The sequence below is a fragment of the Trachinotus anak genome, unplaced genomic scaffold, assembly GCF_046630095.1.
Source record: "Trachinotus anak isolate AG129_WGS33_773 ecotype Australia unplaced genomic scaffold, CSIRO_AGI_Tana_v1 ptg000003l, whole genome shotgun sequence".
NCBI lineage: Eukaryota > Metazoa > Chordata > Actinopteri > Carangiformes > Carangidae > Trachinotus > Trachinotus anak.
In genome coordinates this window covers 15,349,714-15,376,898 of record NW_027273854.1, presented here as the reverse complement: position 1 = coordinate 15,376,898, position 27,185 = coordinate 15,349,714, and the positions used below count along the sequence as shown (strand labels likewise).

The 27,185-nt window shown below is 41.1% G+C and overlaps 5 protein-coding genes across 10 annotated transcripts; 2 read left to right on the top strand and 3 right to left on the bottom strand.

The window, feature by feature from the left end:
• Positions 1 to 6,796, bottom strand: tufm (Tu translation elongation factor, mitochondrial). The gene is made up of 10 exons (XM_071474022.1): positions 6,702 to 6,796; positions 4,338 to 4,384; positions 4,114 to 4,252; positions 3,411 to 3,577; positions 3,034 to 3,303; positions 2,692 to 2,824; positions 2,461 to 2,565; positions 1,158 to 1,309; positions 696 to 815; positions 1 to 462 (listed from the first exon to the last, which is right to left on the bottom strand). Exons 1-10 carry the CDS (start codon positions 6,736 to 6,738, stop codon positions 292 to 294), a joined length of 1,341 nt encoding a protein of 446 aa, XP_071330123.1. The 5' UTR covers positions 6,739 to 6,796; the 3' UTR covers positions 1 to 291.
• Positions 6,797 to 7,296: 500 nt separating this feature from the next.
• hspbp1 (HSPA (heat shock 70kDa) binding protein, cytoplasmic cochaperone 1) lies at positions 7,297 to 11,098 on the top strand. Of its 4 annotated transcripts, none has more exons than XM_071474020.1 (9): positions 7,297 to 7,437; positions 7,559 to 7,637; positions 7,894 to 8,021; positions 8,716 to 8,935; positions 9,061 to 9,285; positions 9,434 to 9,589; positions 9,824 to 9,920; positions 10,025 to 10,136; positions 10,847 to 11,098. In XM_071474020.1, exons 3-9 carry the CDS (start codon positions 7,902 to 7,904, stop codon positions 10,925 to 10,927), a joined length of 1,011 nt encoding a protein of 336 aa, XP_071330121.1. In that variant the 5' UTR covers positions 7,297 to 7,437; positions 7,559 to 7,637; positions 7,894 to 7,901; the 3' UTR covers positions 10,928 to 11,098. The 4 variants fall into 4 exon arrangements, with proteins under 4 accessions (XP_071330121.1, XP_071330119.1, XP_071330120.1 ...); XM_071474018.1 differs by having other exon boundaries at positions 7,891 to 8,021; XM_071474019.1 differs by lacking the exon at positions 7,297 to 7,437 and having other exon boundaries at positions 7,498 to 7,637.
• Positions 11,099 to 11,294: 196 nt separating this feature from the next.
• tmem86b (transmembrane protein 86B) lies at positions 11,295 to 13,086 on the bottom strand. The gene is made up of 3 exons (XM_071474021.1): positions 12,847 to 13,086; positions 12,448 to 12,691; positions 11,295 to 12,297 (listed from the first exon to the last, which is right to left on the bottom strand). The coding sequence occupies exons 1-3, from the start codon at positions 12,895 to 12,897 to the stop codon at positions 11,849 to 11,851; spliced, it is 744 nt and encodes a 247-aa protein (XP_071330122.1). The 5' UTR covers positions 12,898 to 13,086; the 3' UTR covers positions 11,295 to 11,848.
• Positions 13,087 to 13,667: 581 nt separating this feature from the next.
• Positions 13,668 to 16,906, top strand: aspdh (aspartate dehydrogenase domain containing). 2 transcript variants are annotated; one of them, XM_071474012.1, is made up of 8 exons: positions 13,668 to 13,799; positions 13,965 to 14,022; positions 14,189 to 14,333; positions 14,519 to 14,603; positions 14,930 to 15,079; positions 15,256 to 15,479; positions 15,557 to 15,696; positions 16,683 to 16,906. In XM_071474012.1, the coding sequence occupies exons 1-8, from the start codon at positions 13,683 to 13,685 to the stop codon at positions 16,718 to 16,720; spliced, it is 957 nt and encodes a 318-aa protein (XP_071330113.1). In that variant the 5' UTR covers positions 13,668 to 13,682; the 3' UTR covers positions 16,721 to 16,906. The 2 variants fall into 2 exon arrangements, with proteins under 2 accessions (XP_071330113.1, XP_071330114.1); XM_071474013.1 differs by having other exon boundaries at positions 13,741 to 13,799; positions 13,943 to 14,022; positions 16,683 to 16,859.
• Positions 16,907 to 16,941: 35 nt separating this feature from the next.
• gys1 (glycogen synthase 1 (muscle)) lies at positions 16,942 to 26,813 on the bottom strand. Of its 2 annotated transcripts, none has more exons than XM_071474008.1 (16): positions 26,613 to 26,813; positions 23,455 to 23,573; positions 23,071 to 23,252; positions 21,840 to 22,031; positions 21,523 to 21,708; positions 21,162 to 21,306; positions 20,845 to 20,962; positions 20,397 to 20,517; positions 20,148 to 20,254; positions 19,907 to 19,966; positions 19,446 to 19,638; positions 19,128 to 19,254; positions 18,934 to 19,029; positions 18,655 to 18,818; positions 18,484 to 18,564; positions 16,942 to 18,358 (listed from the first exon to the last, which is right to left on the bottom strand). In XM_071474008.1, exons 2-16 carry the CDS (start codon positions 23,570 to 23,572, stop codon positions 18,119 to 18,121), a joined length of 2,130 nt encoding a protein of 709 aa, XP_071330109.1. In that variant the 5' UTR covers position 23,573; positions 26,613 to 26,813; the 3' UTR covers positions 16,942 to 18,118. The 2 variants fall into 2 exon arrangements, with proteins under 2 accessions (XP_071330109.1, XP_071330110.1); XM_071474009.1 differs by lacking the exon at positions 26,613 to 26,813 and adding an exon at positions 24,443 to 24,461.
• Positions 26,814 to 27,185: the final 372 nt, after the last annotated feature.

Genomic DNA, 27,185 nt, shown 5'->3' with positions numbered 1-27,185 from the left:
TTTTTTTTTATTTAATTTATTTTATTACATAAATGACATAATTTTGACAGTCTGGTCTTTAAACACAAGGACAGTGCTTAACAGGTATTTTGGTTTGGTGAAACTGAGCCACGCATTCCTTTGAGTCCCCTCCTCTTCCTGTGCATGGGTTTATGTTTTTGTATATATTTTTTAGAATTAATTAATTGACTTGACCAGACACAGACAAAGCCCCACACAGCCCAGCCCAGCCCAGCCCAGCCACCCCCTCCCCCGCCCCCCGCCCCCCCGCCCTCTCTACAGAGTTTCTCTTCAGCCCCAGTTGCACTGGTCTTCATCTGTAAACGTCAGGATTTCTGTGACCAGGCCAGTGCCAATGGTTCTGTTTCCATCTCTCAGAGTGAACCTCTGGCCTTTCTCCAGAACCATCGGCTGACGGAGCGTCAGAAGCAAGGAAGCGTCCTCCCCTGGCATCACCATTTCCTGAAGCAAGACAAGAACAAACAGGAGAGTGGTTACTATTCTTCAAAAGCTTGTTGTTGTACTACACTGAACACAATGACTCAACAGAGACTGTGATGCTGCTTTTACACGTTTGACCTGAAACATCATGAAGTTACATAAATTACAACAACGTTTAACACATGTACTTGCTTTGTGAATAGTTGTGATGGTATTCAAGACTGATACACACACAAGCGCACACATGCACACACCTTGTCAGCAGGCAGGCTGACTCTGCAGGTCATGTCCCAGGTGAGAGAGAACATGACGGGCATGAAGTTGGTGACAAACGGTTTATGTCTGCCTCCCTCCTCCTTACTCAGAACATACACCTGTAACACAGGAAGCACAAAAATGTTCACACACACACATTCATTTTTCAGTGACTTGATACAATGCATTTGTATTTCATTCTAAAAAATAAATTAAAGATAAATAAACAGAAGGACTTTAGCTTACACCCTCACTCTAAAGCTAGTTCTTGCTTTGTCAGTAGATATAAACTGTTTCTTTAATTCAGTGAACGACCTTGGTGTCATCACTGTATCATGGTTTGTCACGGATCTGACTGCTGACCTGTCTTCAGGCGGAAATGAGCCATTTAGACTAATTGATTATTTAGAAATGTTACAAATGAATCCGTAACAATTGTCTGCATCTTTGTTCTCTCAGACCTGGGCCTTGACTTTCTGGTGAGGTGAGATGGATCCTGGTTTGCACATCACCATCCCTCTCCGCACATCCTCCCTCTTCAGGCCTCGGACCAGAGCGCCCAGGTTATCTCCTGCCTCTGCGCGATCCAGAGACTTGTGGAACATCTCGATACCTGAGCCAAACAGCACAGACAGAAAGGTCAAATTCTTGTCCATACCTGAGGCCACTTACAAAAGTATTCCTTATACAGACAGACACGTGAGACATTAAAAAAACAACAACAAAAAAACCCAAACAAACAAACAAAAAAAAAAACAGAATGTGTTTTAGCAAGGTGTTGGGCCACCATAAGCCTCAAGAAAAGTTTTAATGCTCCTGAACATAAATTTAACAGATTTATCCTTTGGTGTTTGGAGGAAGGTAATGTAAAGCACTGTCTAAAGGCCCTGATAGACTTGGACATGAGTGTGTTCTTAATTTGATGATTGGATGGGCAGATATGTTCACAGCATACATGTGAACACAAAAACAGTGTTTCCCACATAATTAGATTCTATATATGGCTGTAGATGACAGGTGGGGGGGGGGGGCTCTTTTAAATGAATCATTACATAAAACCATATATAAGGTGCTTCGCTGCAAATATTTCAAGTTCCTTGTGACAAATAAATAAGGTAACAATATATACAGCTCTGTCTCTGTGTTTGCTGCCAATCTCACCGTTGCCTCATCCCTAGCTGACTCTCCCACAGCAGCATGTTGGCTGCTCCTCTCCTACATCTCTTTCTTCATTAGCTATAGCTATCCTTTCCTTATGCTCTCTTGCTGCTTCAGCTGCCAAAGCAGCTCTGGTTGTAGGCTGTAAACAAATTTTTTGAAACAAATTCATTGGACAGCTAATCACTTTGGTCAGACTGTTCAGGTTTCCCACGTGCGTCTTCTTAAGTTTCTATATACTTATGTTTTGCTAAAACCTCTGGTCCAGACTGTCTGACCACCCGTTTGGAGTCTGAAAAAAATTTCAATGTTCATCTGGATTGAGGAAGCAAACATTCCGTGTCAGAGTTAAAGAATGAACATTAACCTTATCCACTTGCACAAGCAGTTGATATTGACAGAGGGGAGGGGCTGTCCACAGGCGGGTCTGTTGGCAATGTGTTTGTGTGTGAGTGTGAGACAGAGAGAGATAATGTATGTTTCTCTACTTTTTAATGGGGCCTTTTCTTTAATTTGCCACCATCTGTTTATTTGTCATGCTTTCCTTCATATTCTATACAACTACGTAAGCACCTCTGGGATTGTGTTGCTTTGTCTTTCACTCACCTGTAACCACAGACTTGAAGCTGCGATTGTGACCTATAAACTCACAGTCTTCTCCTTTCTTGATGATACCCCTCTCCAAGGTGCCTGTAACCACCGTGCCCCTGCCTGAAAGACACAATTGGTAATCCTAAAGCATCATCTGTCTCAGTGCATCACAACTTTGACTCAAATATCTGCTAACTAATACAACCAATATTCCAGATCAGTGTTATGGATTCATTTTTCCCCTACCTGGGATAGAATAAACCCCTTCAACGGGCAGGAGGAACGGTTTCTCCAGCTCTCTCTTGGGCAGAGGAACGTAGGTATCCACAATCTCTAGCAGTTTCATCACTGCATTCACACCCAGCTCAGGCTCTCTGCTCTGAGATGGAGCAAAGAAAAAAAAATCTGTTACATCGCATCAAATGTACTGCAGTTAGTCACATTTACACTAATTCTTTTTCTGACTACAGTAGCTAATTGATCAAACCCCATTGAGAGCAGCTGACAGAGAAGTTAACCCACAAGTGCAAACATATTAAAACATTATTCTCTGAATTGTTTGAGAATTCACTACCAGTATCCCCTCACCTCCAGAGCGCAGAGGGCAGAGCCTATCACAACAGGTGTGTTCTCGCCATCGTAGCCGAACTCTGTGAGCAGCTCGCGGATCTCGATCTCCACCAGCTCCAGCATCTCCTTGTCCTCCACAGCGTCGGCCTTGTTGATGAAAACCACCACGTGCTCGACACCAATCTGCCTGGCCAACAGCAAGTGCTCGCGTGTCTGAGGCATCTGCCCGTCCGTGGCAGCCACCACCAGGATGCAGCCGTCCATCTGAGCTGTGCCTGTAATCATATTCTGAAAAAGGAAAGCGGCTGCTATTCTGATAAGTTCAAAATGACAATGAAAATATCTTTTCTTGGTTGGGTTGTATGTAGGTGGGGGAAAAAAAAAATGCAGATTACCTTGACATAGTCAGCGTGACCAGGGCAGTCTGTGTGAGCGTAATGTCTGTTGGCTGTGGTGTACTCCACATGAGAGGCATTAATGGTGATTCCTCTGGCCTTCTCCTCAGGGGCATTGTCAATGTCTTCGTACTTTTTGTAACGAGCACCACCAGCATCGGCAAGCACTAAGGAAGGGAGGTCACAACACTCAGATCATGTTTTGGAACTAGAAAATGAAAGAGCCTTTACTTTTCCACATAAGTCTGTGAAACAAAGTCATGCTCTGGAGTAGTGGTTCCCAGCCTGTGGTCTGTGAAGTTATTGCAAGTGGGCCACAACTCATTTGCAAAACAGTACAATTTTGATGAAAAGATGTAATTACATTAAAAAGTGAAAATATAAATAATGTTTTTAAATGTTTTAAAACAAAATGTTTAAAAACTTCTTTCATTGTTTTTTCTCTTGTATTAAGGACTATCAGTGTCCCACGCTGGTTAGTAACAGGAAGAATTAAATGGAAAGAGACAAGAAACAGATGGTGGCCTCCATATTCTTATGGGGTGGGATGTGGGCTGCCAGCATTTTTGAGATTTTCAAGTGAGTCATGTGTTGGAAGAGGCTGAGAACCAGTGCTCTGGAGTAAATCAAATTGTTACATGTGTTGGATTAACATTCATCTGGGCCAGTGTGAGAGCAAAAGCTTGGACAGCAGTGATTCTACCTTTTGTGATGGCTGCTGTCAGGGTGGTCTTGCCGTGATCAACATGGCCAATTGTTCCAATGTTCACATGGGGCTTGTCTCGGCTGTATGTCTTCTTAGCATCTGCAGCAAAGGTCCGCCGACTCAGAGGCACAGCACACTACAAGACAAGGACACACAGGAGTTATACTGTTAGAAAATACACATCAAACAGTCTGTAGACTGCAGTTTGTGTGCATACTCACCAATCTGTAGGAGCTATGCAGAAGGCTTGGCGAAGAAAGCTGAAGGGCTGAGAAGAACCAATCAAAGCATGAGAATTTAAAAACTCAGTTAATGGCTGATTATTTGACAGGATGCTTCAGTGAAGATGATCCAGTAATTCCAGCACAATAAACTGTTTCCTGTCACAACACAAGTGGGTCATTGACAAATAAAGCTTTTAAAAATGTCTTTTTAAAATGGATATTATGCATATTTTTGAAATTAGAATAATGTGTTTCCACAAGCCTTATTTGTGTTACAACATTTCAAAGTTTTAAATTCATTTTTTGACTGTATTTTTAACTTCACCACCTGAAAAATGTCAGGTGGCGCAACCAAATTTATATACTTTGCTTCTATTTATTCTAAGTGAAATGTTTGGCAAGTATACCTGAGTGTGTCTATAGTGGCTAACACATTGTTACTTTGTGGTTGAGTTTTTTGTTAACTATAATTTAAGATTCTTGCATTTCAGTGGCCAGGTATTTAATATTTTTAATAATATCCAGTTTTACATTTAAATACAGAAAAACTTGTACATAAATATACAAATGAATCTATTTAATACAATAGCTATATACCTCGTAGTCTTCAACCATTTATTCACTTTAACCTATCATTTATTGGTTTAAATAAATATTTTACCTGGTCGCACCACCTGACAATTCAGTTGTGTCACCTGACTTTTGCAGCTAATTTCAAATTAAACAGGCTTCTACTTAGACACCTGTTTAACCTTTAGCCTTTGCTAGCAAGTTCATACATATAGTTTTTTAATAAAATTAAGAGTTTTATAATAAAATAACATTCTCCTAGTTTTACCTTGGTTGTACCACCTGACATGAAAAGTGTACCAGCCCAACTATGAGTTGAAAGTAGCTATTTTAATCAATATTTGAGAGAGCTCTACAAACCTTTTCACTCATCAATAAAGATCACTTGGGGTCCTCTGGCTGATTGAATATCCTGTTTGATTCTGTAACCATTCACTTCAGAATAAAAGATGCATGTATACAGTTGCACCACCCTGACATTTGACAATACACAAATTCCCGGACAAAAGTTTTTGAATTATCTTAACACCTTTAAAAGTATTAATACTTGTGAATTTAGCTTATTTGAAGAGTCTCAAGCATGAAATCATGCCACAGTATTTAATTTAAATGTATTATTATTAAAATATCATATTTAATACTTTTCTCAGGCTGTTCATTAACTCTGAGGGTTGCGCCACCTGACATTTTGGTGGTTTGAGAGGCCAAAATATAAAATATATACATTATTATAATGTACTGAAAACATGGCCAAACTACAGCAGTTTTATAAAATAAAATGATGCATGTCATGAATTCATTAAAATTATTTTAAAGGAAAGTAATGCACTCAGATCACAAAAATATGCAGGTCATGTCAATGACCCAAGTACTGACGCTGACTGACATTTAAACTATTATTTCACTCTTCCAGCCATTGTTCATGCCCCACACCCACTCAACTTGGTCAAGCAGGCTGTCAGTGACTGATATGTTATGTTGTGTTCGTTTCAATCAGTGCAGACATCTGTTAATAGAGTATAGCTTCACATACTCTATTGCCAGTGAGAGCCTCACACATCTTTGCTTGGTCCAATCAAAATCTCTCCCAGAGTCAGACACCTCAACTCTAATCTGTGTCACTGGGATGAAAATCCTGGTGCTCTATAGACATCTATTTAGAAAGTTATTTTGAGGACCTTTCACATTTTGTCGCCAAGTTATATAATTAATCCATGGCCAAAACAATAACTACTAGTTATCTTCTAGGAACATACTACATTTCTTTATGCCAATAATCAACAGGGTAAAGAATCGCCGTCATTTTATTATACACATCTAAATACTGCAGTACATAAGCATGACTGAGAAGCTAAAGCTGCTTTGCACTTGGATTGATCAGTGTCCATCAGCACGCAGGCTACATCTGCAGCGGCTGACAGTAAGCTAACAAACCAAAGGACAGCACTCGGCTGTGACATGCTCCTTCAAGTTAGCTACTGATAGTGACAGTCACAGGAGACTTTGATACCTGTGCAGCTACTACTAATAATATCGATATTATCTAAATAACCGTCCATCGGTCAGAGCTCATCTTCTGGAAGATGTATCGTTAGCTAACACTGTGTGGTAACGTGACCTTGCTCTGCTTTCAGAAGAGACAGCATCATCTTTTTTGTTCATTTTCTTCTGTTTCTACAGGCGCAAACAACCTATCCTACTATGGACACAACCAAACGGGGTGCAACGAGTCATTCAACTGTCAGAAATGCACACGGAGTCTGATACTGTGAGAGAATTAAAACATTTTACCGGAGAAACATGCGCGCAACCCCACAAGCGCCGCCATCTTCGGTGGTTAGACAAACCAAAGACGACCGAGAGAACAAGAGAGTAGCCGTCCAGCGCCGAGGCTGTCGCTTCAAGCAGCCGACCGCCGCTGCAAAAATAGCGGCGGTCGGCTGCTTGAAGATAGTACTGCTACAACAACCACAACAACTAATAATAATAATAATAATAATAATAATAATAATAAACCAAGCCATCACTTATTAAACTCATTAATAAAGAAAACGGGTTTAGGATATATCAGACCAGAGTAATTTGAGCTTATTGTAAAAGCTACATAGTATTCATTTCTACAACTCTGTGACATTGCAGGAGAAAAAAAAGTTTTTCTTTACTTCTCACGTTTATAAGCAGAGTTGTTGAGGTTTATACCTGAGAAGAAAAGCAGTAAGATGTTGATATTGTATATTTTATACTATTTATCAGTCGTATATTGTAACACATGACTTTCATTGTAAAACCTTTCCTCTGGGGTTCTCATGAGGTATTCCTCTCACTTTGACTGATAACTCTCTGAAAGTCGCTCGTACAAACGTCACTGACTTACCGTAAACATGCTGATATGATCAAGTTTGCCGTTGTAACTTTAAAAATCACACTGTTGTAACGCTGTCAGTTGTAGCATGATGTAATTTTGAAAGATTAAGCAGACGTATAAAATGTGAAGACTGAAATGACCCTGAGGCGAGAAAAGAGCACGGTAAATACTTTTTTCTTGCCGGTTTGGTTCAAGGTTTACGGTAAAACATGGCGGCCTCCTTGTCACTCATGAGTTCAGCTAGCTAGAATGTTCTAGCGTCTTCTTGTTTCTGTGTTTATAGGAGGAGTAGAGTTGTTTGTAAGTCCAGAAGAACCCGTGTGTCCATCTATTCAACTCACTTGTGTAGGACTCTTGAAAAGGTAAGTTGAAAATAATCAAATTTTGCTCCCGTCATTGAATGTTGTCCGTATGAGGATCTTTAATGTTAGCCTGTCAGATGTGTCCACCTGCTGTGTTTGTGTTATTTTTGATATGTAATATGATTCTGGTGGAAAGTAATTAGCTGTCCCGAACCGCTGCCCTGGAAATAGTGCTAAGCATGACCAGATGAAAGTCAGGTGAGCTTGTGGATTAAGTCAAGAGTCACTTAAGTCACTTAATTTTCTTTTCCAGCAGTACACATAATGGCAGAAAACAACCAGAACAGGAGATATCCCCATAATCTCCAAGGGGTCCTGCAGCTGGCAGTAGAGGCTGGATCAGCTGCTGAGGGACCTGCCCCTGTTGAACCCATGTCAGAAGAGGTAAGTGCCTGGGGATCATAAACTTCAAACTTGAGAAGACTTTGGCAGATACTACACCTTGTGACGTCCAGACTTTCTAGTTCACCTCGGGACACAAGAGCAGTCTGATTACACAGACATGTGACCAACATGGTCGTGTTTTCCTAAACTTTGTCAGGGTACTGTACAGTATATATGGTATATGACAGGAGTAGAGCAGAAACAGTTTTTGATAAGATATTCATTGTTTTAGCTCGCTTTGAGTAAAAAAATCTAAATGTCAATGGTTTCACCCTTTTCACCCAAATTTGAATATATTGTGATTTTCTTAGGTTCTTAATATATTTGTGTTTTGGAATATGGCAACTCATGCTGTGGTAAATTGTAAAAGGCAGCTATTTTCTGACATGAATTGCTAACAAACAAAATCATTAGCTGTAATGTGCTCAAAGGATATGTTTTACCATTGTTTCACTAAATGTCTATCAAAGCCACTTGAGCCAAACAAAATTTAACACCAGTTACCCATGCCTTCCTCTGAAATTATCCCCTTTCTCAAGTCCATTTGGGCCCAGACTGCTTAGCTGATTTTAAAAGGACAGATTTGGATGAGACAGTTATAACTGCCTGAGTACTGGTTTTTATTTGGACCTATAATGACATCCACCTTGCATCAAAGGTAATGGAGAAATATTATCCCACTCTTTTGTTCCAGAGGAAAACGTGGCTGAGAGAAGCTCTTGCAGATGTTTGCAAAGGCCAGATGGACGAAGTGGAGCAGATGAAGCAGTGCTTGGCAGTCCTACGCAAAGATGGACCAAGTGAAAGTGAGAGAGAGGGAGAGGAGGAGAGGGATGAAGAGGAGGATGAAGATGAGCGGGAGTCAGCCTTTGAGATGCTATCAGAGTTGTGTGAGAACTTGGACAATGCTAGAGGTTTGTACTAAATGGTATTAGGTTTAATATTTGATATAAATTGGATTAGTTATAAAGAGATGATAAGTACAAATACAGTTTGTTTTCTCTGTCCTGAACATGCTCTTTCTTTCTCTGCTTCACAGATCTGATGATTCTGGGTGGTCTGGAGTTGTGCCTCTCCCAGTATCTGTGCCATGTCCAAAGTGGGCTAAGGTGGCGTGCTGCCGAGCTAATCGCTTCCTGCGCTCAGAACATGCCACAGGTGCAGGAACACTTGCTTAGCATTGGGGCGCTGCCAAAGCTGCTGCAGCTGACAGACTCAGACCCCCACCCCACTGTCAGAGTAAAAGCTCTTTATGCTGTCTCGTGTAAGTATTTTATGTGATCCCTGGCACACTCAGGTAGACAGTGTCGCAACAATTCACCATTTAATATTTAGACTAGATTGAAATACTGACATTCAACATACAGTATGCCTCAGAGTAAAATTATAACTGCATCCTGATGTGACTTAAGGTCTGGTCCGAGAGCAGGAGGCGGGTCTCCAGGCGTTCCTGTCCCATGATGGTTTCTCAGTGCTAATGCGAGGCATGCAGTCGGAGAATGAGAAAGTCAGGACCAAGTCAGCGTTCCTTCTGCTCAACCTGCTCACGTCACATCCTGAACAGAAAGGTACGAATGACAGAACCTGAGTTGCCTTTTAAACTAAGCAGAAATTGTTATAATGCTATCAAAAAGCCTCAAAGATGTTATTCAGACCATCAGACACTCCTTTGCAATGGGTATTAAAAAGCAACTAAATATGAATTTAAATGAACTAAGAATGAGCTTCTTTTCTGTACTAATGTTGATGCTTTGTCCAGTGTGGGTCTGATATTTCTAAAACCTGTTTCCTGCCTCCTGCAGACACAGTTGTCTCCATGGGTATGGTACAGCAGCTGGTATCTGTTCTCCGCACACCACACTCACCTTTTCACGAGCATGTGCTTGGCGCCCTATGTTGGTGAGAAACAATGCTAATATTGCAGTTTTCAGCACTGACAAGTTTACATTTATTCATGGTTCACATTAGTAATCATGACCATCCTTCTTTCTATGTCTGTCTAGTCTGGTAGAAGAGTGTCCACAGGGGCTCAAAGACTGCATGAATCCTGCTCTGGGTCTGGAGGAGCTACTCAGACAGCGAGCCAGAGAGCTCCAAGGAAAAGAAGAAAGTCAGGTAGTTTATACTGATCCTTTAGCAAAATACAAAGTCACACCTGAAAAATGGCTGCAAGTACTGTGTTTTAACTTTTTTTTTTTTTTTTTTTTTTTTTGGCTATAGTAAGCAGAATAGATGTTATAAGGAAAGTTGTCTTTTCTGAAGGACAAAATTACCACTGTAAGACTGCAAATTCAAGTGCTTTGGGAACAATATTGTGAACAGTTGCAAGTTTGAACAAAAAAAACATACAAAAAGCAACCACAATTTTTATGGTATCCATTTTCACGTGCTAAGAAGGTGCCAAAAAGTAGATGTTGTGTATATAAATGCAGGGGTAGGCTGAAATCTATAAAAGGAAAAAAATAAAATTGAAAAATTTGAAAATACAGTTAGCAAACAGCTAAGCTAGTAGCAACATTCAACACAGCCACTTGCCTGCTTTTATTATAAATCTAGCTACAAAACCAACCACTACAGCACATTTAGATATTACATGCCAATGAAGTTAGCAGCCTGTTACCTGTCCAGGAGAAGTACAGCAAGTTCTCTCCCTCTCACTGATATTGACACATATCTGTCTGAAGGGATTTGAACACTCATCTCAATTTGTAGAGCAGCCAATAGGAACGCTCCGAGATATTGGTCAAAAGATATTCATCATTAAGGAGAAGGCTTAATCCTTTTCCAGGAAACAGCTCTTAAAGTCACATTTTTGTTTCCCACAGGAAGAACTGGAGTTCTGCGAGCGTTTGAGGGTGATGTGTTTCCGGGGCCAACAGTCAGATGACAATGGGATGGATCGCTGAAGTCTTATGTACCTCAACTGTGCAAAGATGTAACAAACATTTTTCACAACCTGGATGTTAATCAACATCCTTCTCTGTTATGACAGTTACTGTCCATATTTTGCATGTACTCCAGGAGTTGGATTTTACTGTGTAAATACTGTGTAATGTATAAAATACTTTTTCCAGTCAGTCGTCATTTCAGCCCAGTGTTTTCAGTTCTTCAATGTAGTACCAAGCATCTCTAGTATAGGTACTGTAATGTATAGTATCTTATATTTAAATTGTTGAATTTCACTTTACCAAGTCTCTGAGCTAAAGTATATTGATTTATATTCAGTTGGTTGTTTCTTAAAACATGACTCAGAATTACAGACATCATTGTCTATTTTTTACACCATATTTATTTATTATTAACAAAACAAATAGGAGCATTTATATACATATCATGGCTATCTCAAAAACAATCACCCCCACATGCACAATCTACACTAAAACATGGATGTCACATAAAATCACTGGTTATAATATTTTGATATAAATCACAGAAAACAGACGTTATCCTAAACCGATATTCACTGAGTTTCTTTTAGTCTTGTTTGTTGATATGTGGTTTTAAAAAATGTTATGACTATCAGTTTGATCATTGAAACAGGAAGTGCAAGTAGGAAACACAATCAGGCATCTTGTGTGGCAAGATGCTCTTTTGCTTCATCTTTTCCAGCTGTAAAACTTTGACTGAAGTCCCTGTCGAGTATGCACTAGTAGAACTGTGCTTGTTTTTATTTTCCTCTTTTCCTTTTTTTTGATGTGTTTATTTTAAAAAAAAATCCAGTATGTACAGGGAGTATTCTATTTTAATAGTAGGATTTTATCAAATAAGTAAATATGAGGAAGAGAACTCAGACTTCAGGACTTCAGGAATGCCACTGAGATGCTGTTTTACGACCTCTTCCATTTTGCAAAGTCATCCTTGTTCTCGGCTGCTTTTACATCACCCACAGCGATTAGTAGCTGTGCCAAATAATATGTCACCATTACAATATCGTTGCCATTCTTCATTGCTGTCACCTTGAAAACTTGCAGAGCCAGGGACATGTCAGACACCATGAAGGTCAAACTTCCTAACAGTGTTGGTGCGTGACGGGTTCTAATAGCCAATGTCCCCATTACAGTAATTAACAATGTGTAGACTCCCACAGCTGGAATCAGTAGCTCTGAGTCTTGTGCCTTCTGCAGAAATGGATATAGGTAGCTGTAGAAACATCCTCCTACCATGAACAAGATCAGATACAGAAAACGGTCCCAGGAGGAAGACGAATATGTTGCATATCGACCGGAGAGGAAGGTGAGTGAGTACATCAGATGAGCCACTGCGAATGCACCCATGCCTGAAACAGATGTGTCAGATGTTGAGGACATTCATTGCAGCTTTTGTTATAACAAGTGAAGGTGATGGAGAACATGGCATTTGCTGCATTGTGATTCGCATCTAGAAAATTCCAATTTGTGCTTCAGTCCTGTACAAACCAGGCTCTTACCGTGCAGAAAAAGCTCAGGCCATATCAAGCAACAGTCACCGACAGCAGAGAAGAGCAGTCCTCCCGCAACACCCAGGACACTCTGACCTCCATTCCACCTCAGCACCACTGCAGCCAATAGCAGGATTGGTGCTGATTTGACACCTGCAGACATGATGGATGGGGATGAGTCTGGAGTCCACAGGTAGAAGTAGACAGCTGTGGACAAAAAGAAAGGCAAGAGAGAGAAAAGAAGGGCACAGGACTGACAGAGGGGGAGGAGAGGAAAGAAAGAGGGAGACATGTCACAACTCGAATTTTCAAGAGTAATAATGATTTTAGACTATTTCATCCTTTCCAAGTGGAAAAGGTTGTAGTAAGTAACATAAAAAATAATAATGTAACATGGTTTTTAGGTACCATATTTCTCCTCTGCCTTCTGTCAAAGGCATATGTCTCAAGGATGTCCATCTTCTCAGAGTCAGCACTGACGTGGGCTCTCACAGATGTTTCAGTTGGATGAACCTGTCTTGTTTGGCACCTTCTATTTTCCTCTGGGTTACCAACACATATAATCCTCAGTGTTCTCCTGTTGTTCTCGTGTTCTCCTCGTCTCAAATCTCTGCCGTGTCTCCCTGTTTCAGTCTGTTGGTATTTCACAGCAATGAACTTTGGACTAATGCTTGCTGTCTGATTGCTCTCTGATAATCAATGTTCTCCCTGTTTTGAGTTTTCATGGACAAACTGCTCACCTTTGACCTCTCCAGGTGGAATACACTGGTGACATCAACACTTGAAGGGCAAAGTTGAACTGGGTGAATAACTGTATATGGCACACTGTCAAATATGGTAAAGGTTGCTTTTTTTTACTTTACATTTGAACTTCCGGATCATTTGGCAGTGATTGTGTAATATGTAATATATGACTCATTTGTACGGGTTGCGACCAAAGATTTATTTTAATAGAGAGTAAAAAATGGATTTCACTTGTTTTCACTAGATGGCCACACTGCTTCACATTTCACCTAAAAGGAAAGAGACACACTACAGAAAAAAAAAAAAGTGCAACAACAGAGCCACAGACATAAAAGTGACATATTTGATTAAATGAAGCACAGTTACATTGAAAAAAGTTTAGCTTTGTTGCACTTTACAGCAGATCCTGAATGCATCTGAAACGGAAACTGTTTAAATAAATGGAGGAGAAGCCCTGCAAGACATCATTCGACAGACAGATGAACGGACAATAATTAACCATGGCCTCTCTGAGTCAAACTTTGTACTGTGCTTTCCCACAATTCCTAGAGTTGTGGGCCAGTAGTTGTGCTTCATGCTGGGAGACACACAGCTCTAGAGGCGTGTGGGATTATCGGGTGAGTGGAGCAATAAATGCAACGAGTGTTATATTGGTTAAGAAGAGATTGTGGGAGATGAGATATGAAGGTCAAAAGACAAACATGTATATGCATGTGTATGTGATGGTTTGTGTTTTCAAGTTGCAGTCTTTTTTTAACAGCGTGGTTGCTTCCTCTGCACAGGCGATGGCAACCAGCTCTTCTTCCATAAGGATTGGAGTCGTAGGGTATGGACATCTAGGTCAGAGCTCCCCCTCCAAAATCAAGACACACACTCTTTGAATACTTTGCTTCTAATAATCTGTTATCAGTCTTGAAAGTGTCTAATGTCACAAAAGTCGTATAACAATCCACCCACGACTTACTGAACACTTTAAAGACAGTGTGTGCGTGTGTGTGTGTTTTAGGACAGTACCTGGTGGAGAGGATCCTTCAAGATGGAGCTGCTCTTGGTTTGACTCTAGCTTTTGTTTGGAACAGAAATTCTGACAAGCTCAAAGGTTTAGTTCCTCATGAACTAATACTTGGTGATCTATCATCTTTTGCAGACAGGTGCAAACACACACACACACACACACACACACACAAACACATACACACGGCAATAAAAAACTCACATGCAAAACACAGTATTAGCATCTTAAATTATCTCTGCATTACCATAGAGACAACGTGCGTTTTAATGCTGCATGACATCTTTCTAAGACTTTAATGAATAACCAGTGTGTGCTTTACAGGCGATGTGATGTGATTGTAGAAGTGTGCCATCCTCAGATAGTGAAAGAATTTGGGCTCCACTTCCTGTCTCAGTCTCATTTCATGGTGAGATTCTCATCTGATTGCACGGGAGTTTTGTTGGTTGAGTCCAAAAGCAATTTACATGACTTCTGTTTTTTATTGTCACTGCACATCATATTTGGGCAGCTTTAGTATCATTTTTGGTAATAAATGTTGATTTATGTTGACATATTTCCACTTCAAACCCTGATGTGTATGTTCATCAGCGCTAAATAACATAAGTGGCAAACTATCACGTTTTCTACTTTACATTTGAACTTGAGGGTTATTTGTGAGAAATAAATACACCTGCTCTGACACAAAGCTTCAGATATTTTCATTGTTAATCACAGAATTTCTCCTCCTCTCAGGTGGGCTCTCCCTCTGCCCTCTCTGATCCAGATCTGAACAAGAGGCTGCGCCAGGCAGCTCAGCAGTATGGTAGGACACTCTACGTCCCCAGTGGTGCATTATGGGGGGGGCAGGACATCCAGAGGCTGAATGATAGTGGAGCCTTAAAGGTAAGTGGTGTGGACTTACAAGACAAGACAAAAAAGGCTTGAACACAATTTTTACAGCATCAGCGTTGACTTGAGTTTTCTTTTGCCTGAGTTACATGAACATGTCAGTGGCTGGTGTCTCTGGTCAACGTTAGTGTTTTCTGGTTAAACTGTTTCTTCTCTCTGCTTCTTTTCAGGCGTTGTTTATAAGAATGTCCAAGCATCCATCCTGCTTCCGGCTGACAGGAGACGTCCTTTCTGACTGGATGGAGGGAGAGGGCAGGCGGGTTTTATTCAGAGGCTCAGTGGCAGAGTTGTGCCCACTTGCTCCTAACAATGTGAACACCATGGCAGCAGCAGCGGTGGCAGCAGGAACACTCGGCTTTACTGGTGTTCAGGGAGAGATTGTGTCTGACACAGCGTGAGTTTCCCCAAAAATCGGATTGACCTGATGCAGCCTGTTTGAATTATCCACTCTCATACTTCTTTATAACCCAGGTTAAGTGACTATCATGTGGTGGAGGTGGAAGTGACAGGCCCTGATGGCTTCTCGGTACACACAGTGAGGAGGAACCCAGCCAAGCTCGGAGCTGTAACTGGCAGTGCAACATACAACTCCTTCTGGAATAGTTTACTCAGTGAGTCCTGTGTATTGTTTCAAACACATTCTTAAAGATGCCAATGTAAAGCACAATGAAGCACCTCTTTATCATTGTAACAGTTTCCCAAAGTCCGGACCTAGGGTAGGCAGGGTTGGGGTGAATCAGGGCAAACTCCAGTGAGCTCTTCTCCCAGCTGTAAGCTGTTTGTTGTAGAAGAAGAGGTACTCTGATCCTTTACTGAAATAAACGTACTAGTTTAAAAATACTACAGTATATTACAGTATATTTCCCATATTCATGCCTTGAAGAGTCTTGTAATACAATTTCAGACACCCCTAAAGTGGACCGTACCATCTCTTCACCTAAACGTTAGTTGAACGTCCCGTTTACCTGCCTCACTCCATCAGTGGCTAACGGGGGTTAAATTGGGCTGGAGCTCTGTCTCCTTCAGTGTCATATCATCATATCACACTGGTATTTTTTTTTAATCTCCCAGAAAATCTAATAGTACACGAGCAGCTTATACAGTACCTAACGGAGTGAATAGCAACATTTGACACTTAGTAAAATAATTTTTCACCGTGGTAACTTTAAGGCCAGAGAAAAAGTTGACCCCCGCCAATTGTTGTTGTATAATTTGCACTCTGGCCTCAACCAGACACTGCTTTTTTTTAAATGTTTTTATTTTTATAAATAGTCATAAGCAAAAAGGTTTATAACATTATAATTTAATTTAATGTAAAATATTAATCTGAAAAGTAACTAGTCACTACAGCTTTCAAATAAATGTAGTAGAGTAGAAGTATAATGTAGCATAATTGTAAAGTACCTAAATATTGTGCCTAAATACAGTACCTGACTTCTTAGTTACTTTCCACCAGTGTCTACCACAGAGTTCATTGGAAACAATGATGTAATATATCTGTGATAAAATAATTTGTCAGATCTTAAATTTGTGTGCGTGCAAATAAATGAATTCATGGTTTTAATTCCCTCTGGTTTCATTTTCTTGCTCTTCTCAGTTTGCAAAGGTCACGGGGGCAGAGTTTACTTGTGCTGAGGCAGGTGAGGACTCCAGCGGCTAACCTGCAACACAGGAAGAGGATCAACTGCGAAATTCCTGATACATTAGACGGTTTATGTTGGATAAGTTGTGCGGATGGTGGATCACTAGGTCAGTATGTTACTGAGAATTTGAAAACCCCTGGATATTTGCGTTCCAATAAACTGCATGCACACAATGAAAGAAGAGCCAGTTTGCATTTGTAAAACACAGACAGGTATATTACATATTTAAACTTTATTATAAGTTCATCTGGTGCAAGACTGTAACAAATGATAAAACTCTTACAGGGAGTGTGAGACTATATGCCTGGTAAAACCATTTTCCTTGTTCCATAACAAACGGTCAAGACGTACTCTAGCACTTTTCCCAGCCACTTCTCTCATATCTTTCACCTGAAAACACAGTTGCCATGAGAGGACACAGTCCCTTTTTTCCTAAGTCTGTCTCATCTTGTTTCCTTTCACAAATAAATACTTGCTGGAACAGGCAAACTTAGGAATATCCATCTCCACAAAAGCAGACACACAGACGTACAGGATAAACAGGAGTGTGAGGTTGTTCATCGGTGATCGTCACTGAAAGGCTGTGATAAAATAAGGCACAGAAACAAAATGAAAACACGCACCTGACACTATTCACGCTATGTGTTGTTGTAGTGTGCGTGTGTGTATTTTGCATTTTATTTCCATTCTGGGACGTTTTGTAGTAAACAAGGCAGAAAAAAAAAAAAAAAAATGCTACAGTAAGGTCAACATCACACTTTTAAGCCAAACAGTAAAAAGAACGTGTGCTACTTTGTGGCTACTCACAGCAACTAACACTGTCTTTTCATGGGCATTTTTTTAGCTGGAAAGCAGCTGAACCTGCTTTTAATGTGTAAAGATGACATGCTGGTAAAAAGGAGGGTTATGCTTTTTTCCCTGTTCTGACCCACCTTTGAATAAAGTATAAAAACCCTCTCCAGAGACTCATGATAATCCTATGTCATTTTTCAATTTCTTTAGACCTATGTTATCCAGTGTTATTACTCTACAAAATCCAGCAATCCTGATTTTGTTTACTCATGTCGAGCTGTCGTTTAGCCCTTTCTAGCTGCTGCATTTACTCCACAAAGCAAACCACTGGTTGCACCGCTGGTATGACTGAAAGAAAACCAAAACATTTCAAACTGACAGATAGTTTTAAAAATTCTGAGGTACGCACAGGTTGGGAAGACACTGACAGTGATGCAATTTTTTCACAACAAGCCAATATTAAATTTATCACTCGCATTCACAACTGCACTCATTTATTAACTTTGTGAGTATGGATGACTGTAACGATCTCCACAGATAAAGTTCACTAGTGAGGTTTAGCATGTTCTGCATGTGTGTGTCTGTGTGAGTGTGTGTCTCAGTTTTTCTCGCTTATGACACTGTTGCTGTTCCCGTTGGCCCCGAGGACAGACTTGTTTTTGTATGGCGGGGTGTAGGGCTGGCGGATGTTCACCCGGTCCTTCTCTGCCTCCAGCTCCTCGTCATAGCGTTCATCTTCGTCATTGTCCTCAGCCTCGCTGTGGTGGGGTGAGGAGTGGCGGGACAGAGCTGGAGATGGTGGCACGGAGGCAGGTCGGGGGTAACGGAAGCCTGAGGTCTGAGGATGAGGATGAAAGCATCAGACTGTTTATCAGAGGACAGAGCTGAAAAGATTTTACTTCAATGAATGCATTAAATAATATATGAGTAAGTCTCCCATTTAAGACACACAAGTTAACTTACTGAGGTGGGCTCATGAGGTTCATACAGGTAAGTGTCAGGGAAGGCTTTAGCCAGGGCCATATGGCGAGCAGCTATATAATACTAAAGCAGAACAGAAGAAAAAGAAAGAAGATTAATTTATTTCAAAGTTGTCACATGACTAAAATTCATCTTTGGGATTTGTAATCTCACCCTGCCGAGGTATCTCCAGTCCAAGAGATCACTCAGGCGCTCAGTGCGGTTCCTCTGGATGATCCGCTGGCGCCGACTCTGCTTGCAGAACTGGAACAGGAAGGACGTGAGCTGGTTACACGACTCATCAATACCCCGAAACCGCCTGTCCAGGATGTAAATGCCTGCAAAGGGAAAGAGCATGATATTAAAGAAAGAATCAGTTATGCCTGTTTACATTTATAATGAAATCTCTGGGGATAACTGAGAATTGAAAAGATAATGTATAAAGAAACACACCATATGCTGAGGGGTCTGCTATGTGTTCCTCCATGAAACAGCCAAAGCCTGACAGGTTAGTTGAAATTGATGGAATTCCCATAACTGTGCACTCAGCTGGAAATGACAGAAGCAGTGATCGATGAACATTTAAATATCTATCATACATATATGTACCCACATTCATGCACCTTGTTATCATGCGTGAGTCATACCAGGTGTGTAGCCCCAAGGCTCATAGTAAGAGGGGAAGACCCCGAGGTGGCAGCCTCTTACAAACTCCTCATAATCCATTGGAAGTAGAGGAGAGGTGGACGAAAGGAACTCTGGATGGAAGATTATCTAACGGATGGAGAAAGCGTTCATTATCAGAGCCTGTTATATGAGTATTTACCTTAACAAATATTGTTATTAGCAAACCATTAAACTGAAAAATGATCGCATTATTAATTGTTTTGATGGTGACTCACAACTGGTGTTTAAAAAAAATAATGCCATAGTGGTCATTTTTTAGGGACTGAAAATGGACGTACCTTGACACGGTCAGCAGAGCTGTTGAAAAGGCCAATGCGGCGGACACAGTTAAGGATGGGGTCACTGCTGTCCTCCAGCATGTTATGGGTGCAGACTGGAGGCTGGCACTGTCTCTGAGTTGCAAAGATGGCACGCTTCATGATGGTGAAATCCTCTTTGTCCAGCATCTTTGACACATCTGGCAGCTGCCCACTACATAAAAAAACTGTTTTAGACTTCATGATGAAAGGAAATGTTAAATGTGTATCTGGGTTGCAAAAACCCATAAAATTGAATATTTGTTTGCTTGAATAAACTTAATGAGTTTGTTAAAAGTTATGTACCATTTTAACAATGTGGAGTCTAAGTCATTCGATTACCTGATGGGAAACATATAGATTTTTTGTGTACTTTCAAATTTCTTGGTCTGATAAGACAGGTTATTCTATATCTTAAAGGTTTCATGAGGTGTTCAACTTACACCAGAAGTGACTCATAAAGTTTCTTTCCAAAGCGTTCCTTCACAGTCTGTGCAGTATCCCTGTCAGAGAGAGATAAAGAATATAATAAGATAAAAGTCAAAGTGTGATGATGAAGAGGGATCAGTACCTGTCTCAGCATGGATGGATCAGTGTAGCACTGTCTGGCTTTCTGACTCACAATGTAAACTTAGATGCTTCATTTCGATGCTTCACCTTGTTTAACATAAGAAGAAACCTCACCAGAGCTGTTTCCTGACTGCCTGGCCCTTCAAGGTCTCCACATTGAAGTTGTTTGTCCGAGCTGGCATGATGAAGAATGCAATGACGGTCACATCGCTGTGGTTGACCTGCGACAGGTAAGACCACACAGAAACATGTAGTTACATTTTTAAACACCTGGGATTCACCTTTCTCCTCCTCCCTCCCACGCACAAACAAATAAATGCTTCTACTGCATCTCTTGGCACGACTACAGCAACACACACTTACTCTCAGTAGATAGTTGAGTCTTGCTAAAGCCTCCAAGAAGATATCGGCTCCTTTGTTGGAGAACTCATATCTTCCAGCTATAAACAGGAACAAACACTTGTCCAGGTTGAAGTCAAGGTGCCTGAGGGGCAATACAAACCAAAATCTGTCACATAATACAAAGTGTAGCACTTACAATGCAGACATTCAGCATGTAACCAACAAGACAACTTAGTGAATCTACTTATTTCTATTTTAGTTCTTTAAGATTTTGACAGGACGTTAGGAAGTAGGTGTTTCTTGGCAAATTCAACAGAATATGCATATAATACATTACTGGCGTTTACTGGTTACTCTCTTAAGAGAGCACTCATTCATATATCAACATTCAGTGTTTATCCTCCCTCTACATGCTGCTGAAATTTGGACTTTGTTGTGATACTGTGAAGCGCGTTGCAGGGTCTCTGACCCGTAGAAGTGTCCCCGGACGAACTCCTGAATCCGATTCTTGCTCTGAGCATGGAGGTTTTGAAACTCGTGCATGGCTGAGAACTTCTTCACGTTGAGCCCGTTGGGAGTCACAATGTCTGTGTGTGATGGGAGAGATTAGAGGCATTCAGTGCAAAATGTAACAGAGAGTTGAAGACAAAAATCAGTTAAACTCTAGTTAAGGACTGAAGTAGCTCATTGCATTATATCCATGTTCAGCAAAACCAGTGATGAATAACAATAGACTGAAATATCAAGGAAGCTTCTAAATGCATACATTAATTCACCTCCACACACCTGGTTTCCTCTTGAGCAGGTGCTCTGCCTCAATGGCTGTAATTTGTGACACAGTGGTGAAGACATGAGCACAGTGAGCCGCCGCCCGCTCCAAACAATAGCGATGGTAGATCTGTCTGTCGCCAGCTTCTTTATCCACATTGAACTAAACCAGACATAAAAAACGACAGAGAGTATAGTGAGGTTAATTTGTTGTTAAATACATAATCCACTGCGTGTTTAAGAATAAGAATAATGTGTTTGATTATGAACCTATTGTTGCATTACATGTATGCATCTTTCTATCCTGTCCTGTTTAAAATATTAGAGTCTATATTATAGTTTGTATAATAAAAATGTGAGTATACCCACACATACACACCTCTGCAAGTTTGTTATAGAAGTCCACATTTCCAGCACACAGGTATCGTCCCAGCAGTGTAGCGTGAGTGGTGAAGATAGTTGCAACTGGCAGCTGTCTATGTCTACACAACACCAGGCCCAGGCCGGCCAACCACTCATGGAAATGAGCCACGATGTGTGGAGGCTCCTCACTCTGAGCTGCGAACTGTGATATGGGAGAACACAGGGTCAATATCAAAAACACACACACACACACACACACACACACACACGTTTATCATTTCATGTTTATGGAAGTTCTTGTCAGTTGCGAGGCACTGGGCAGGAGCTGCTGACCTCTCCCAGAAGCCAGGCTGTCAGGAAGCCAAACAGCACAGCATCGTTGGCCTCACGGTCGAACCAAGGCACGCCAATGTCACAAAGCTCCCAAAGCTCACTCTTCCAGCGGTCCAGAGACCATGCGGTGAACGCGACATCAATCAGAACAACATAGGGACTGCCCTCAATAAGCCAGCGCCCAAAGTAGACCTGTGAGGGAAATGGGGGAAAGGATGAAAGGCAGAAAAGTTACTTAACCTCACCCATAGATGAAGACATATTTTTTACTTTTTAAAATGATTAATTTCATTCTTTTATGTGGGGAAAGTTAAATGGTTTGTGGTTAATCCTCAGATGAACCATCAATTTGCAAGAAAATAGTTCAAACCACTGAAATCTTATGAACATATTCATTTTAAGTTAAACAGTTGCAGCTATAGCAGCAAGTTCTGTTTTTTTGTAACACACAAAAATTACATTACATTACATTCCTTCGTTAGTTACCTTCAGGCCCCTAACAAAAATATATCCCAACAACACAGTCAAAGATTAACCCTGATGGAGTTTGTTTTGTCAAAAAAACAAAAAAAAAATATATATTTTTTTTTGTTAAAGTATGACTAAAATGGAAATGACTACTTTAATGCACAAACAGAGGGTCTATCTTTTAAGAAATCCAGATTTTCAGCCCAACTAATTAACTAGCGCTCTGGTGCTGGCCTGTTGTGGAACTTAAAGGTCATGTGATTCGAGGTACTCCAGCCAGGCTGTGTTGAGAAGGCTGCACTATCCCTTTAAAATAGTATCACTACCACTCCAGGCCTTGACCCATAATTCCACAGCACTCCCAGAGTGACACAGCACAAAGCATTAAAAGGATCACTGTGTGTGTCTCTCTCTCTCTCTCTCTCTCTCTCACTCTCACACACACACACACACACACACAGGCAGTCATCTATTTCTGGAGTGTGTCTGTGTGAAAGAGTAAGAGACAGAGAGACATTGATACAACCTCTAACCTTTGCAAGGAAATGTCACGGTGTTTGGAGAGGTGGTCATGGACAGAAGGCTGAGCAGAGGACGAGTGGGTCAGATATAAAACAGGAGGATCTCTAAACGGGTTTTAAGTGTAGTGCACATTCACCACATGTATCCACAAATCTCTCTCTTTACTCACCCCAGCTACGTGGAGTGGAACACAGATTTAACTCAGACGATGGGTGTGTTTACTGTGTACGTGTGGCAGTACCTTACACCCACTGGAGTTCATCTTGTCAATGGTTCTCTTCAGCACGGGGTTGGTGGGCTCGATCAGCTCCACCTGAGTGCGCACGTTGCTTTCCACATAGGGACCCACCAGGAAATAGTTCTCCCCCCATTCCTCTGAGGTCAGACGGGCTTTGGTCTGGATGACGGTGTAGATGCCTCCAACTTCAAACATACAACAAACGACAAAGACAAAGATATAATGTGATTCAGCCTGATATATGTACATGAGACATTAAGATGATGGGTCTCTTATAAAACAAGATTTTCCATAACAGGAACAACTTTTTTAATGTTTATTTATGCATTAAAAAACTTTAAAGAGGAAGTGCATACACAAATGAGCACACACACACAAAACACTAACCTTTGTTAGCAACCTCCCAGGCAATTTCAAAAAGAATGGCGTCTTCCAAATCAAACTCCTCATCCCACTCCTCCAGTCCTGAGAGGGACGTGACAGACAGGCTGCGAGCCAGCGGCATGCTGGGTAAACACAGAACACACTCACGTGAGACAGGAGCACCCTACATGATCTCAGATGATGGCTTTTGCCATTGTCACTTACTGTACTAATTTTCTCCAAACAGAAATCTCCTGAGGTGTGAGCAATTCAAATTTTAATACAGATTACGGCTTAAAACCAGCCCACCTTTGTTTTATTTCTTTGCAAAGAAATTCAACAGTATAACATCAATCTTAAGACATTTCTTACATTTACTATTGGGACTCTGACTCTCAGTCATTTGCTCATGACAACAGTAACTGAGGGATTTTAATTTTGCTTTTATAATTCATCAATGCTAAATGCTTTAGACAATAGTACCAAGTAAATGACACATTTATTTCATCATAAACGATCTAACTTACTCTCAAAAAACATTTCCTCACACTCCTTCAAGAAACTAGTATGTCATCAGTGACTCGCACAACCTATTTCATAACTCCTGTTACATTAGACTGATGTGATGTAAAGCCTTTCTCAATCTCAATTCTTTTACATTTTGAACAATCCTCATTCTCTCTGTTGGAAACCTGATGATCAAAATGATAGTTAAGATATTCAATCCTTTATTATCATTATTATTATTATTACTATTAGTAGTAGTAGTAGTAGTAGTCGTAGCAGTAGTAGTAGTAGTAGTATTTCAAAATAGAGCCTTTGGCCTTTGGAATACACTACTGGTTAAAAAGTTTATAACACCCACATTTTTCCAGTTTTTATTGAAATCTCAGCAGCTCAAGTCCAGTGAATAAAGGTAAGAAAAAACTGTCTAGGTCACCAAAAAACAGAAAAATCTGAAAAATAACAGTAAACAGGCTTTTTGTGGGATTTAAAACATCAATTAACTTACAGCTGTCCTGCAGCAGTGTTGAGACAAACTGTGTTACTTCCCCCTGTGGTGCATTATTAGGACTACACTGTACTGCAGGAAGCAGCGCTGTATATTGCTGTCAGAATGGTGAGAAAAGTAACAGAAGGAAGACAGACTGGTTGGTCAGGTGTTCATCCTACAGCAAGATAATGAACCAAAACATTACAGGAAAAGAACTAGATGACGCTTCAAATGATGGAGGAGCAGCACAGTCTCCAGACTTAATCCCCTTGCAGCTGGTTTGGGATGAAGAAGGTGGAAGCAAAGGAACAAGTGCAACACATTTGTGAAGCAGCATTGGAACAAACGCTCCAAACAATGTTTCATTTCCATTGCAGAAAACATGTTGACTGGTAGTGTACGTTTTTCATCTCTCTGGTAACTTAATAACTTAACCTTTGGCTCTTCACATTTGAAACCCTGGTCAAACAAACAACACTGAAGCGATACGGTGACACATTGAGTAACAGGGATCCAACATATATGTGTGCATGTGTCGAGTATTTGCCTTGTACTTCGACGGTCAAAGGGCTTTTTCTGGCTGCCTTCCCATGTAGCTACGTAACATGCACATGTACAGTCATGCATATCACACACTACGCCAGTGTTTGTGTATAAAATCTACAAATCTGCTCTTTGAAAACAAAACTTTCTTCCTCCACCAGACCAGGATCCAGACTCAATGCACCATGGAGCAGCAGAAGAAGTTTAATTATCTGTCTTCCCATCAGCAGCGGCGACATCTTAAAAGAGGACTGCATTCCTCCTGACTGAGTGTAAGAGGAAAACTACATCTGTGTTCAGTTCCTGCTTGTAGAAATGGTGCAACCTCCTGAATAAATGAGGGAGTAGCGTGAGAAAAGATGCAGAGCTGGAGGAAGGCACAGACAAGGGCACGGATCAGGTACAAACTTGATCCAGCTGTTTACATTGTGCCACTTGTTGCTTGATATGCACAAATATGTCGCAATGCCAACTTCGTTCATTGCTCCCCTGAAATTTAATCTGTGTACACTCTACTCAAAGTCCTGAATGCTCAGTGTATAAAAGGGACGCTCAAGATAATGGCCTGAGCTTTGTGATATTCAGTCCATCACTGCTCAAACCTGACAGAGGAACACCAGCCTGATAAAGATTAATTTGCCTGTAGCACCACAGACATCCACAACAGATTAATCCAAGTTAAACATCACCCTACGATGTCTGATGTTTTCCCCACAAAATAATTTCGATTACCTCACCAAAAAAAAAAAAAATCCTTAAAATTACATCTACTCCTTCTCCTTCGTTGAAAAAAAATCTCTCATTTATGAACATGAAAATGTCTTTTCACTTCCAAAGCTGTAGGCCTACTACTGGACACAGGAGGTCTCCTTATTCAATGAAACATCTACTCTCAGTGGAGTTGCTCTGGAGGTTTCAAGTTTCCGCATCACACTTGAACCACGACTGGCTTCCTAACTAGTTGTGATGTCAACACAAAGTCCTGCTCACACACACATAATCTTAAACTCAAATTTCAGGTTAACACAGAGAAACTTCCCCTTCCAGCAAATGAATGTGAAAAAAAAAAAAAAATGCACAGTGAAGCTCAAACATTAAACTTCAGCGACAACAAGCATTTCTACAGATACCACAGTGCTGAAACTGAACTTTTTCTTCGGGGGACCCCCTGGGCTCTGTGTGGGCTCCCTCACCTGGCCTGGGACACTACTTTATGGATTATGCTTGATGATGTTCTACTAACACCCACATGAAGATGCAATCATAATAACCACCATCACGATTGTCCACTTTTATGAATATTTAGACTGTGCAGTCCAGCGGGCCTTAGGTCTGGGAGAAGATATCAACCGTGCCAAAATGAGCTACGGAGGACGCACCGCTCTTTCACCTCCAAGGACTACAGGCGATCACAGTGTCACAAGCTCAACAGCAGCACATGTTTGCAGCTTTATGCGTGTTCTGCGTTTTCTCAAGAGTTGCGGGGCGAACGTGACATCAAGCACCTACTGCAACACAGCTGCGGAAACGCGCAAAGGACATCCCGTCCCGATGCGCGTCCCCGCCGCGCCCACAGAGGAAGTCTTCAAATACTGTCATTGTAAAAAAAAAAAAAATAATAAATAAAACACAGACATCTACTCACCCTTCGGTTTGTCCCGACTTCACGAAGATGGGCTGAAGGCAGCTGTTGTGGTCAGTCCATGGAAAGGACAACAGCGGGGAGTGAAGGAGGAGGGGGCGGCGGCTTCAGTTAAATGCCAGCGACCCACATTGGCTTGGTGCGTTCACTGTCATCTTGAGGGACGGGACGTCCGCGGCCTGCGATGTAGGAAGAAGGTGGGGTTGGTCTCTGCTGCCACATTATGCATGAGCTTCCCTGTCATTGGCCTCGGTCTCCTCTCTGTCTCCGCCTCTGCACGCAACGTGACGGGAACTGGGTGTTTTCCTCAGCTGAGAGAAGCTATTGGCTGAGCAGAGGGTAAAGGAGCTGAATTAGCATTTCATCCATTCAAAAGAGGGGAGTCATTGCCACCTTTTTCTTTTTTTTTCTTTTTTTTTTTTTTTTGAAGCTGGGAGAAGTGCAAGAGTTATTTATAATGTCTTCTAAGGGTCATGCAGGGCACAGTTTGGTGAATACAACATGACTGGTGACATTAAGACACCAGACCCCGCTACATATTTCTGTGATCTATCCTATAGTAACCTTATATCTATT